The sequence below is a fragment of the Grampus griseus genome, assembly GCF_964374135.1.
Source record: "Grampus griseus genome assembly, chromosome: 2".
NCBI lineage: Eukaryota > Metazoa > Chordata > Mammalia > Artiodactyla > Delphinidae > Grampus > Grampus griseus.
In genome coordinates this window covers 5,421,986-5,435,640 of record NC_139018.1, presented here as the reverse complement: position 1 = coordinate 5,435,640, position 13,655 = coordinate 5,421,986, and the positions used below count along the sequence as shown (strand labels likewise).

Sequence of the window (13,655 nt, the reverse complement as noted above, 5' to 3'; positions counted from 1 at the left end):
GCTGGGGGCTTGCAGTGCTGCATGTCCAGGCAAAGGGCTTCCCCTGGGAGCATCAGTGTACAGTCTTAAGCATTCCCTGATGCTCACAGGAGAGCCGGGAGGCTCAGATGAGGTGGCGATGGGACAGAGCCAGAGGTCACTGGTGTTGACCCATGCACCAGAGAATATTAATGCCCACTTCTCTCCCTAGCTTAGGTGGACAGGTTCACACTGACAGTTGTACCTGAGGCTGTCCCATGCCTGCCCCAGACTGTGGCCAGAGCAGTTTAAAATCTGGTCCTGCCCTCAAGGAACAATTGTTTGGTGTCCTCCCTTCAAATTGCCCCCAACCCCTGGAGGTTTCACAACCTAGGAGGTTCTGTCCTGGTCTCCCCGCCTCCCTCTCTCCTGCCCCTCAGGGCCAGCCAGTACGTGCCTGTGACTGCTTTTCACCACCACATGGGGGCAAGGTGGCAAGCCACCATCTCCCAGCCCTAGGGGGAGGCTGGTGCTCCCCCTAGGATGGGGCCCCATCCCCCGAGCTGGAATGGATGTCCAGCTTGCCGTGCGGGGGACAGAAATCCTGTCTCCTCCGTGCTGGACCCCACTCTTAAAGCTTGGCCCTCTCTGACACCCCATAGCCCACACGCCCCAAACACTCATGCCCCTGGTGGGGACTGTCCCTGGCTGTACCTGGGAAGGAGGTATACAGGCCTTCTCTGTTTTTCCCAAACCTCTCAGGATTCTGGGACTCTGGCCCAGGGGCATGTCCTTTTCTCAGAAACCCAGCAGCATCTAAACTCTTTGGGCACCTCCTCCCCGGCTGTAAGGATCTTTATCTGGATTGGGAGGGGGCACACCTGGCCCTTCCCATCCACTGCTCTCCTTCTGGGTTGCTCCTGAGTCTAAGAATTGGGAAGTAAAAAGCCCAGAGCTGGCCTCTTCTGTCATACCCGGATTGGTAAGAAGAAGCAGGTTATAAAAGGGAGAAAAATCTTCGTTAGTAGTTCAAAAATACCCTTTGGCCACCCCGGGCACATTTCTCGCTTTCGCGCTTGAAGGGGACTTTCCGTAACCAGATTTTCACCCACTCCAACCCTTCGGACTTGGGTCAACGCCTTGGACGTTGCGGTCGCGGTCCCCCAGTGGGGCTTCCCCTTGGTCTGGGTGGCAGCCGTGTGCTCTTCATTCGCAGGCATAGGCCTCGCTGTGTCCCCGGGGTCCTCTTCACCTGCCCCGTGTGGACAGGCCGGGCAGGGGAAACCAGCTTTGGAGGTTGGGGTTCCAGGGAGAGGTTTGGGAACAGTCGGCGCGATACAGAAACTTGGAGGCTGGGATGGGGTTTCCAGGAAGGTTTAGGGAGAAAGGAAGGGGCCTAGGAACGCGCGCGGAGAAACGCCGTTATTTGGGGGCGCCAAACCGGGCTGAGAAGTCAGCAGGATTCAGCGCCGCCGCCAGGTCAGCAAGCGCCGAGGAATTAGGGTTGCCAGGGACAACGCGTTCTGGGCGGAGCTGCTGTTGGGGTGGAGCTTGAGGGATGTGGGCGGAGGCTTGGGAGGCGGAGAGAAGGCGGAGCTGGGGGGGGGTCTGAGCCAGAAGTGGAGTTGTTATTGGTGGAGATCACATGCTCTGGGCGGGGCCTGGGAGCCGGGAGGAGACAGTGTTGATGTTAGGACGGAGCTTCAGGATGGGCGGTGCGAAGCCGGGGCCGGCCCGGAGAGCTGGAGCCGGAGGCGGAGACGTGGTTGGCGGGGACCGAGCTCCTGGGAGGGGTCGCAGCCGGCGGGGGCGGAGCCGAACGGGCGGGGGCGGTACTGGGTCGCGCCAGGCCTGGGGCCGAGGCGGCGCGCGGCGCTGACAGCTGAGTCGGCTCGCGGCCTCCCGCCCCCTGCGTGCCCGGCCCCGACCCCGGCCTGGCCTGCCCCGGAGCCATGAGCCCCGGGCTGCTGATGCTGCTCGGCAGCGCCGTCCTGGTCGTCTTCGGCCTCTGCTGCACCTTCGTGCACCGCGCTCGCAGCCGCTACGAGCACATCCCCGGGCCGCCGCGGCCCAGGTGAGCGGGGGGTGGGGGCGGGGACCTGGATGGGGCTCTCGCATGGGGGGCCGGGGGACCGCGTCCAAGCCGGCATCGGGTCCAGCCTTGCCATTGCGCGCGGCCGCTTGGAAACGGCGGCAGGGAGAGGGGCGCTAACTATTCTTAGTAACAAATTACTCACAGCCGCAGCAGCTGCTCGGCGCCCACCGCGCTCTGCTGGGCCCCGAAAACGTGATGGCAGCGACAACCCTGTTAGGTAGGCGCTATTGTTACCCCATCGTTCAGACGAGGAGACTGAGGCGCGCAGAGGCAAAGTCACCTGCCCAAGGTCACACAGTTGGTAAGCCTAGATTTAAACCCAGGTCAGCCTGGTTCTAAAGTGGATGCTCTTAACTTTGGGACTTGGATGGGGTCACTCAACCTGGGTTGTCATACACTGTACTTTGGTCACATCCCCCCTCTTTTTTTAAAATTTCTGTCCTGGTATCTCCTTTTTGTCTTCTCCTTGGTACTTCCATTCCATCCTCAGCCCTCACCCCACTCACCTTACCTCCCCCCTACTCCACCAGAAGTTCACCTTTCTGAAGTGTCATTTCTGTGTCATTCAGACGTGTCATTTCTGTGCTCCAAAGGCTTCCCATCACTTAGAACTAAATCTAATTCTAAATTAAGGCTACTCTGGGGCCAGCAAGGCCCCTGCTGGGCTCTCAGAACCCACTCTGTACTGTTCTAACCCCATGCTTGCTCACTGCTGCCTCCAGTTCTTTCTGCATGCACCCACCCCAGCTGAACCCCTCCTCCCGGGTCTTCCTTTTCCCCACCCACCCTGTATAAAGCCCACGTCCTAGCTCCAAACTCCTTATGGGGCCATCATCCCTGAAGTTACCTTCTGTTCACCTGTTGACTGTCTGTTCACCTGTTGACTGTCTGTCTCCCCCTTTAGAATGTGAGCCCTGGGAGGGCAGGGATACTGTGTGTTCACTTGTGTATCCCCAGAGCCTGGGACATTGCAGGTGCTCAATAAATATTTGTTGACTGAATGAATAAACAAGGGTATTAGACACACTTCTTAAAACCTCAGGACACCAACATTCTGGAAGGCACCCACCTCCAGCACAAGCCGGATGCCCTGGCATTTGAAGCCTGAATCCCTGCTTGGTGGGTCTGGGAAAGAGCTCTAGCTGGGGACACAGGGAGGCAACTGTTCTCCCTGCCAGCTCTCTCTCCTCCCAGGTGCCCTCTCCCACCCTTTTCCCTTACTTCGCAGCTGTGTCTTCACCTCCATCTAGATGGTTCTTCCCCCAGCCTTCTAGGCTTGTCTTAAATGCCAGCTCCTCAGGGAGGCCCTCCCTGCTCCCACACGCAAATATATTTTGTTCATTTTATAAACTCTAAGTCACCAGAATGGTAATTGGGTAACTATTTGTGCTACCTCTTGTTAAGTGTCTGTCTCTCCCATAGGCCTGTGTCTGTCTTGTTCACTGCTGTGCCCCTGACATCTCGCTCAGCATGCACAGTAGACCCTGGATAAACTCTGATCCAAGGTGGATGGTGGAAGGCTCCTGCCAATTCTGTTAGATACACTCTCACCCTTTCAGGTTTTCAAATCAGCCGTCAAGAGCTTGGAACTGAATGAGTTTTGTGCTCATTCTGACAGGCCTCCTCATGACTTGACCTTCTCATAAACCCAAGTGCTTCAAACACTGCAGACCTGAGCCAACCTCTGTGTCTTAAGAAGAGAGAACTTAAATCAAGCTCCTCTCGGCTACTCTCTCCACATCAATTTTTAAAACTGCACTAAAAAAATAAAGTTATGTATGCCATAACATTTACCCCTTTAAAATGTACAGTACAGTGCTTTTTAGTATAGTGACGGAGTTATGCAACCATCACTGCTAGTTCCAGCACATTTTCATCACTGCAGAAAGAAACCCCATAACCATTAGCTGTCACTCCTCATTGCCCCCGGAACTCCCGTAGCCCCTGACAACCACCTAATCTGCCTTCTGTGTGTATAGATTTGCCTGTTTTGGACAGTTCATATAAATGGACTCATACAATATTTGACCTTTTGTGTCTGGCTTCTTTCACTTAGCAGAATGTTTCCAAGGGTCATCCATGTAGTAGCATGTGTCCATATATCTTTCCTTTTTATGCCTGAATTCTCCCTCAAGTCTTACACCACAAAACCTACATGTGACCTACAGGTGTGTGGGTGGTGGAGGAGGCTGACTATAATTTGGGTTGGGCTCTTTATTCTAAGGAGGTCAACTGAACAATGCCTATACGAAAAGATTGTGGGTTAAAAACTGGTTGGTGGTCAAATACAAAACTGCACTAAATGAAGGTTCTGGAACCTCTTTTTAGCATAAATCAGATGCTTTGGCATTCAGAGCCTGGATCCCCAAACCATGATTGGCAACGCCACGGTTGACGAGAAATCTATACGCACTGATTTCTCCAGTAGTGTGCTCTAGGGCTTTGCCAGCTTGCAGGCAAGGAACCCTCTGCCCTGCAAGAGGCAGCTGCTGTGCTCTCGCAGCCCCACTCTTCATCCTCTTTTCTGCAAGAGTCACCAGCAAGATGCCCTCCCTGAGTGCCCTGCTTCTGTGTGCTGATTACAGACAACATCCTACTGCAACGATCCATGTAACAGCTGAAAACTCAGACCCCATGTTCAGATCCCACACAAACACTTGTAGCCTCTGTATTTCTCTGTCACTGCTCTGAGCTTCCTCATCCCCCCCCACTCTCCTGGTAGTGTGGGATGAATGTAAACTTGACAATGCAAAATCTCTCTCCCCCAGTTTTTATTTCTTTTGTAATAAGTTTTTCAAAACTCCTGGGCGGTGTTGCTTCTCTCCACCCTCTCCTGCTTGCCGAGTCGCCAGGCCTGCGGGCTGTTCGACTGTTGCTGGGTCTTTCTCGGTGATGGTGGAGACCCACGGCTGGCTCTGCTGGGCGGCGCATCCAGGGGACTTGGGGTGCCCAGCTGAGCACTCGACCACCGCATCCCTCTGGCGCGAGGCACTTTCCTGGCCCCGCACCCTCACCCTCACTCCTAGTGGGTGGCCCACCCCTCAGCCATCTCGTGGGCTCCCGCCACCCCTCTGTGTGGCCTCACAGTGGGCTCTCCGGATGACTTCTGCTCCAGTACTGTCCCAAACTTTCTCTGCCCACAGGAAACCTCGGATTCCCACTGTGCCTGTCGCAGGGTTATAGGAAACCATGCGTGCCGGGGACCGGGCAGGGGAGGGGGATTTTTGCCCTCTCCTGTCTCCCTGGGTTGCTCTGCCATATCCCGTCTACCACCAGGGGCACACCAGGTGGGCTTCGGTCCGCCCCTCCCCATCCCAGGAGTCTCCCATCCCCTCCTTCCATCATCTCTCATCTGCTGGTTTCTAACCCCTGGTCTCCGGGCCCTGCCTTCGCCCCCCACCCCCAGCGCCCCCTGCAGGAACAGGAAGGAACGGGTCGTAGGCTCCTTTCTTGCCTGGCAGTGAGGACCCCACGCCACGCCATGCCCTTGACCTTCTTGAGGTGTCACTCACGTGCCTCCCCAGGTGGCTCTGGACTCCGGTGCTTAGGGCGGAGACTCTCAGGCGTGTGAAGGTGAGGAGGGTCCAGACTCTGTTCTCACTCAGGTGACTCAAAACTGAGAATATTCTCTCCAAACCTGCAGCTTTGGGGAGTGACCATGGGTACTAGATTATTCTGGAAATACAGCCAGTCATGTGTGATATCCACGGTCCATCTTGCTGCAGGCGGGGCGGTGTAAGTTCAAAGCCACTCCCCTCGAGTGGGCGTGGCTGCCCGGCGCCCCGCCGAGCTTCCTAGCGCAGGCCCCGCCCGCCCGCTCTCCCCTCAGTCCCTCACCTCCCGTGCCAGCCAGCGCACGCTCAGCCTTTATTCTCGCCTCCTACTTCCCTGAGCAAATGAACAGCCTGAGACAACTTCCTTCCAGGGCTCTGCCGCCACATCAGCCCCCTGGCCTGCCCTGAGCCCACGTGCCTTCCCCCCGGGACCTCGGTGCTCCTGGCCAAGGATGCCCGCCCCCCCCACCCACCCCCCACTGCTCCAAGGCTCCAGCAATGCCCCCTCTCCTCCGTCATCACTTTTCCTTCTCTTCTGCATCATTCCTATTTTTATGTAATAGGCTGTAACACAAACCTCTTCCCCCTCATTCGCTCCAGCTGCCGCCCCCCATCCCAGCTTTGCACGCCCACAGCAACACCCCCGTCCGAAGCCTGCCTGTCTCTGGCCCCTGTTCCTCCCTCCCCTTCTCTCTTGAAGCCACCGCCCGTCAGGCTCTGGCCCCCACCTCTCCACCCAACAGGGTTTGATCAAGGCCCAGTGACCTCCATGGAGCTAGACGCATGGTCAGCACTTGGTCCCCATCTTGCCCTGCCACTCCGCTGCTCGGGGCAGGGCGCACCCCTACCTCCTCCTTGAAGCCTTTCTTCTCAGGTTTCCCCCTCTCTCTCCCCTGCGTCTCCTGCTCAGTCTTCCTGGCTGGTTGTCCCTTTACTGTCTGTCCCCCCAACAGTGCCTCACTCTTGGGGCCTCTTCCCTGTCTACACCCACCCCTTGTGGTCTAACCCAGTCTGTCAACACCACTTCTCTGCTGAGGAATCTCGCATTGACATCTCTAGCTGGGAACTCTTCCCTGAACTGCAGCCTCAGGTGCCTACCTGCCTGCTTCCCTTCCGTGTTAGATGGGCAGCGCACACCTAACCGCTCCAAGACTGGCTCTCAGTTCCATCCACTTGTCTCAGGTTGGTTCCCAGAAGCCGATCCTGAGACAAGAATTGAAGTGTAAGTCGTTTGGGAGGCGTGATCCTGGTGGGGTTAGGGACTGGATGGAGAGAGAAGGTCAGAAGGGCAATAAAGCAAATTACCTCTGGGGGCAACTGAGATGCAACCCCCCGGCGAACTCTGGGACCCGGTGGAACACAGGCTCCCCCCACCCCACCACGAGGTGGAGGGAGGGGGGATCGTTGATGGAGGGCTGCTCTGGGGGGTGTTGAGCTGGAATTTCCAGGCTACTCCGCCTGCGGACAGAGCCGAGAGAGCACAGGGCAGAGACTCGGGTTCTGGCCTTTGGAAGCCTCTCCCCCTGCAAGGACAAGGGTGGGGGGCGGGGGCAACAGTGTCTGCTGCCCCCACCAGGCCCCCTCTCAGTCCTCCTCACCTTAGTGAGTGGTAGCTCCATCCAACCTCCCAGTGGCCCAGGCCAAAAGCCCCAGGGTCATCCCTGACCCCTGTCTCACCCCCACATCCAGTCCATCAGCAGGTCCCCTTGGCTTGGCCCACCTTCACGTACATTCAGAGTCTGACTTCTCATCTCCACTCACAGCCCCCTCACTGGTGCCCCTGCTTCTACCCCTGCCCCCCACACCTGCCCTGTTTACTCTCAGCTCTGCAGCAGCAAGGACAATTCATTTAAAACCCAATTCAGATCCCATCTCTGTTCTGCTCCAAACCCTCCAGTAGCCCCACTTCACCAAGCTCAAAGAAAAAGTTTGGATAACAGCCCCCAAGGCCGTACACAATCTTCCCCCCATTGTGGTGACCTCATCGTGTACCAGGTTCCCCTCAAGCACCCTGCTCCAGCCACACCGCCTCCCTGCTGTTCCTTGAACTTACCAAGCACTCTCCTACCTCAGGACCTTTGCACCTGCGATTCTCTTTGCCTGGAATGTTCGTCCCCCAGATACCTACGTGGCCAAGTTCCTCACTTCTTGCAGCTCACATGTCACCTTCTTAAAGGGATGTTCCCTGACCTGCCTATTTACAATAATCCTCCTACACCCATCCCCAGCTCTCCTTACCTCCCCCAAGTCTGATTTTTCTCCCATCACTGTCTGACTCCCTATTTACTTACTTATTTATTCACTCTGTCTCCTCCCAGGAGAATGTGAGTGCCATGACCCAGAAAACCCCAACTGCAGTTTTGTTGTCGCCCATTCTGGAAGCTGTAGTAAGTCAACTTGATGGGAATAAACAGGAGACAGGAAGTCACCAGTACCTTGGAATGTGCCTAAGGTGACACCACACAGGCCTGTTTACAATCTGGTAATCGCACTGCCAAGTTAGCATGACCAAACTATGTCCTGGTGAGAAGGACTGTGGGGGACCCTGGTACCAGCCATGCACCTGGGGCCAGGTGACTTCCTCTTCCCAGCCTCGGTTGCCCTACCTATTAACTACGTTAATAATAGACCTACTTCAGGAGGTGTGGGGAGTTCAGATGGGGTCAAGCTCATCATGGTGCCCAGCATTTAGTAAGTGTTCCCTGAATGTCTCAGGTTATTCCTCATGCCAGCCCCCAATCTCTGCACCAGGGAGATGAGATGGTTTTATCCCTCTCCATCTTTCTAAGAAAACTTCCGGAGCCAGTCAGACTGGGATTTGCATCCTGCCTGGTGACCCTGAGCCAGGACTGTACCTCTCCGTGCCTCAGTCCTCTCATCTGTGAAGTGGGCCTGATAATGCCTACTTCACAAGGTCCTGTGGGGAAGGGAGCATTCTTTGATGGTGACTTCCGGTCATCTTAATGTTTCCCATTTCTTCTAGTTTCCTTCTAGGACACCTCCCCTACTTTTGGAAAAAGGATGAGGTTTGTGGCCGCGTGCTCCAAGATATGTTTTTGGATTGGTGGGTCCTAACTTGTCATTTGTTGCCCCTACTCCAGTCTCTGCCCCTCATGAGCCAGCTTCCCCCAATGCCCTAACCCCCAGTCCGGCACACACCCACCTCCCCAGCCCAGGTCACTCCCACCCCCAGCAGTTCCTACTCTGAGGCACACAAGGGTGGTTCAGAAGGCAAGCTCTGCCTTTTGCCAACTGCGTGGCCTTAGACCAGGCATCAGAAGCTCTCTGAGCCTCAGTTTCTTCATCTGTAAATTGGGTGGGGGTGTGACTAGGTAACAGTCATTGTTTGGGGTGGTGCTTTACACTTTTCAGAGACGTGATATGGCTTGATTCCCAGCACAACCTTTTGGGGCAAAGGAGGAGGGTAGCGACCCTATTTCATGGATTTGGAGACTGAGGGCAGTGGGGGATGCGACTCAGCAGTGAGTCAGCAGCAAGGCAGAACCTTGGCCCCAGACCCCTGCTGAGACCTGCCCCCCACCCCCACCCCCAGGGATGGGATGCCCTGTTTCTCCAGCTGAACCTGGGCTGATCTGATGACATTCACATCTCTGGTAGCTGACAGCCTCCTTTGCATCACTTTGGTTCCCAGGGCTAAGAAGTACGGACCTGTCGTGCGGGTCAATGTCTTCCACAAAACCTCAGTCATCGTCACGAGCCCCGAGTCGGTCAAGGTAGGAGACAGCGTGGTTTCCGAGGGGAGCCCTCCTCCTCCCTGGGATGGGTGCATGAAAGTCTACCCCAGGGACTGTGGGAGAATCGTTCCAGAGTCACGTGCATTTGGGCTGGTTTCCCAAGGATCCTGAAGGGAACAGCATCTTCCCCTCTAACTACCCACTTTTTGGCAGTGGGGTTGGGGGCCTCCTAAAAGCAGGGCTGTTTGATGTGGACAGTGAGTTATTGTTACACTCTTCTGGGTTGGGAGTTTTACCCAGCTGGTGCGCACGTGTCTGGTTAGTTCACCTCTCTTAGAAGTTCCTTCATCTGCGAGGTGGCATTATAACCCCTTTCTTTGAAGACTATGATGGGAACTAAATATTGATCCATTTATTTAACAAATAAAGGGTCAAAAGATGCTTCAACATGCACTTTTCTATGTGCTTCACAATTATTAACCCATTTAATCCGCAGAGGGGTAGGGACTCTTATTAGTCCCCATTTTAGAGGTGAGGAAACAGAGACAGGCAGCATTAGTTGGCCTATAATATGTGCAGGCTGGTGTCTGCCGTGTAAGTACTAAGAATGGCCAGTTGGCAGAACTGGGCTTAAATCTGGGCTCTGCCACCAACTGGCTATGGAACCTTGGACAAATTACTGTTTCACTCTGAGGCATAATTTCCTCGTCTGTAAAATAGGGATGATGCCTCTCTTACAGGTGCTTATAAGAATGGAACTGATGAATTGGGAGATTGGGATTGACATATATATACACTAATATGTATAAAATAAATAACTAATGAGAACCTGCTGCATAGCACAGGGAACTCCACTTCGCTGTACAGTAGAAACTAATACAACATTGTAAAAAACTATACCCCAATAAAATAAAATTTAAAAAAGAATGGAACTGAAATAATGTGTGTGAACCATCTAGCCCACGCACGGCACACAGCAAGTGCTCAATAAACGATTGTGCTGTGATTCTCACGGTGGGTACTGAGCTGATGTGCGGGGATGATGCTCTCCTTAGGCAGTGGCTGTGGTGACACTAAGGGGGATAAAATACAACTTGGGGTCTAGATCACAAGACAAGTTGAATGACCATGGTGTCTCTAACAGGATGTTAAAAGTCATTTTATTTTAAAAATGTTTCATTGCAAATACAGACACATGCCTTAAGACTTTTTAAAGCATGCTACCAAAAACCATACACAAGACCTTCATGATGCTCAATGAGATAAGAACTTGAAAGACATATATTAATATGATGAATTACATTGCTTAGCATTTAAGTGTTAAATCAGCACTTCCTGGTCATGATACAATTTGTTCCTGGATACGTGGATACGATTTGCTCATCTTTTGTTAAGAATTTTTGTTTCTATATTTTTTCTTCTCTTGATCCCTGGCTTTGGGATCAGGTTAATAGGCCTCATAAGGTGAGTTGGGAAATGTTCCCTCTCCTCTGTTTTCTGAAAGAGTTTGTATAGGAGTAGTGTTTTTTCTTCCTTTAATGTTTGATAGAATTTACCAGTGAAGCCATCTGGACTTGGCATTTTCTTTGAGGGAGGTGTTTTTGTTTTCTTTAAATTATGCAGTCAATTTTTAAAGTTGATATATGGTTATTAAGATTTTCTATTTTTTCTTGAGTTTTGTATCTTTCAAGGAATTTCTCCTAAATTGTTGAAATTACTGATAAAAAGTTGTCCACAATATTTATTTATTATCTTTATCATGTCTACTGGATCTCTGGAAATGTCCCCTCTTTCGTTCCTGAGAACAGTAATTTGGGTTTTCTTTTATCTTATTGAACAAGCTGGCAAGAGGTTTTTCAATCATATTCATCTTTTCAAAGACCCACCTTTGGTTTATTGGTTTTCTCCATTGTTTGTTTCCTATTTTATTGATTTCTGCTCTTTTTTTTTTTTTGCGGTACGCGGGCCTCACTGTTGTGGCCTCTCCCGTTGCGGAGCACAGGCTCCAGACACGCAGGCTCAGCGGCCATGGCTCACGGGCCCAGCCGCTCCGCAGCACATGGGATCCTCCCAGACCGGGGCACGAACCCGCATCCCCTGCATCGGCAGGCGGACTCTCAACCACTGCGCCACCAGGGAAGCCCCAGTTTCTGCTCCTTTTTATTTCCTTCCTCTACTCACTTTCAGTTTGTTCTTGTTCTAATTTTTTAAGGTGATAGCTTAGATAATTGATTTTAGATTTGGTTTCCTTTCTAATATAGGCATTTAAAGCTTTACGTTTCCCTGTAAGCCCTACTTTAGCACAAATATACCACACATTTCAATATGTTGTGCTTTTATTTTCATTCAGTTTCAAATAATTTCTTAATTCCCTTGTGATTACTTCTTTGAACCATGGATTATTTAAACGTGTGTTATTCAATTTCTAAGTATTATAAGATGTTCCAGATATTTTTCTTTTATTGATTTCTAATTTAATTCTGTAAGGTCAGAGAAAGTGTTCTTCATGATTTCAATCCTTTAAAATTAATTGAAGCTTGTTGTATGGCCTAGTATATGGTCTATATTTGTGAACGTTTGTGAGCACTTAAAAAAAAAAACATATGTTCTGTAATTGTTGGAGTGTTTTAGAAATGTCAGTTAGGTGAAGTTGGTTGATAGTGTTGTTTGAATCTTCTAAATCATTACTAATTTACTTTCTACACGTTCTAGCATGCAGAAAGTAAATTATTCTCTACTGAGAGAGGAGTGTTAAACTCTCTAACCCCATCATGGAATTGTCTATTTATACTCTCAGTTCTATCAATTTTGATTCATGTATTTTGTAGTTGAGTTACCAGGTGTGTACACATTAAGGAAAGTTATATCTTTGTGATGAGCTGATCCCTTTATCTTTAGAAATTTCCCCTTTTTCCTTGGTAGTATTCCACTTCCTGAAGTATATTTTGTTTGGTATTAATATAGCCACTCCAGCTGTCTTATGTTTAGTGTTTCATGGCATATCTTTTTCTATCCTTTTCCTTTCTTTTTGGCCATGCCATGGGGCATGCAGGATGTTAGTTCCCCAACCAGGGATCGAACCCATGCCCCCTACAGTGGAAGCGCAGAGTCCTAACCACTGGACTGCCAGGGAATTCCCTCTATCCTTTTACTTTTTATTATTATTTATTTTTAAAAATTTATTTCACTTATTTATTCTTGGGTGTGCTGGATCTTTGTTGCTGCACGTGGGTTTTCTCTAGTTGCAGCAAGTGGGGGCTACTCTTCATTGAGGTGTGTGTGCTTATTGTGGTGGCTTCTCTTGTTGCAGAGCACAGGCTCTAGGCATGCGGGCTTCAGTAGTTGTGGCATGCAGGCTCAGCAGTTCTGGCTCGTGGGCTCTAGACCGCAGGCTCAGTAGTTGTGGCACACAACTACTTAGTTGCTTAGTTGCTCCGTGGTATGTGGGATCCTCCCGGACCAGGGCTCGAACCCCCATCCCCTGAATTGGCAGGTGCACCCTTAACCACTGTGCCACTAGGGAAGCCCTATCCTTTTACTTTTAACCTATCTGGAATTTTATATTTCAAGTGGGTTTCTTATAGATAGCATATAGTGGAGTTTTGCTGTTTCAGTCAATCTGAAAATCTCTGCCTTTTAATTGGAGTGCTTAGGTCATTTACATTTAATGTAATTATTGATGTGGTTAAGTTTAAATATACCATGCTGTTGTTTGTTTTCTATTTGATCCACCTGGTTTTTGTTCCCTTTTCCTCCTTTCCTGCCTTTTAGATTGAGTATGTTTTAGTATTCCATTTTATATCCGCTATTGTCTTATTAGCCTCTTTCTCTTTGTGGTTGTCCTAGGATTCATAGGATAATCTTTAACTTATATCAATCTGTCTTCAAATAATATTATATCACTTCATCTCTGTTTACTTTTAAGACTTCCTCTTTATCACTGGGCTCAGAAATGTGATTGTGATCCACCTTGGTGTGCCTTTCTTTGTGTTAATTCTATGTAGGCTTCTTTGAACTTCTTGGATATGTGGGTTCCTTGAGCGTATTTGTAAAATTGTGATGAATGTGTTACAGTTCTTGTCTGTGAATTCCGTCGTCTCCATTATTTCTAGGCTTGCTTATAGGTCAGATTTTCCTGCTCTTTGGCATGTCTAGTGATTTTATGCTGCACAATGGACATTGTGACTTGTACATTGCTGAGTGCTCAGTTCTGTTTTACTCCTTTAAAGAGTGCTGGACTTCATTCTGGCAGATCACTTTGATCCTCTCCAGGTTGCTTTAAGGCTTTTGAGGGTTGATCAAGTGTAGACTTTTACTCTAGAGCTAGTTTAGCCCCACAACCAAGGAGTGACC

General features: G+C 50.9%; 1 protein-coding gene across 1 annotated transcript in view; it reads left to right on the top strand.

Annotated features, from left to right (window-relative positions):
- Window positions 1–1,910: 1,910 nt before the first annotated feature.
- The window catches only part of CYP46A1 (cytochrome P450 family 46 subfamily A member 1), a gene marked incomplete at both ends in the record, with an annotated part of 33,472 nt that continues 21,727 nt past the window's right edge, over window positions 1,911–13,655 (top strand). The window contains 3 exons of the mRNA XM_082648329.1: window positions 1,911–2,032; window positions 8,591–8,671; window positions 9,260–9,341. Coding sequence (XP_082504455.1) covers window positions 1,911–2,032; window positions 8,591–8,671; window positions 9,260–9,341 — 285 coding nt within the window. The remainder of the gene's footprint in view (window positions 2,033–8,590; window positions 8,672–9,259; window positions 9,342–13,655) is intronic.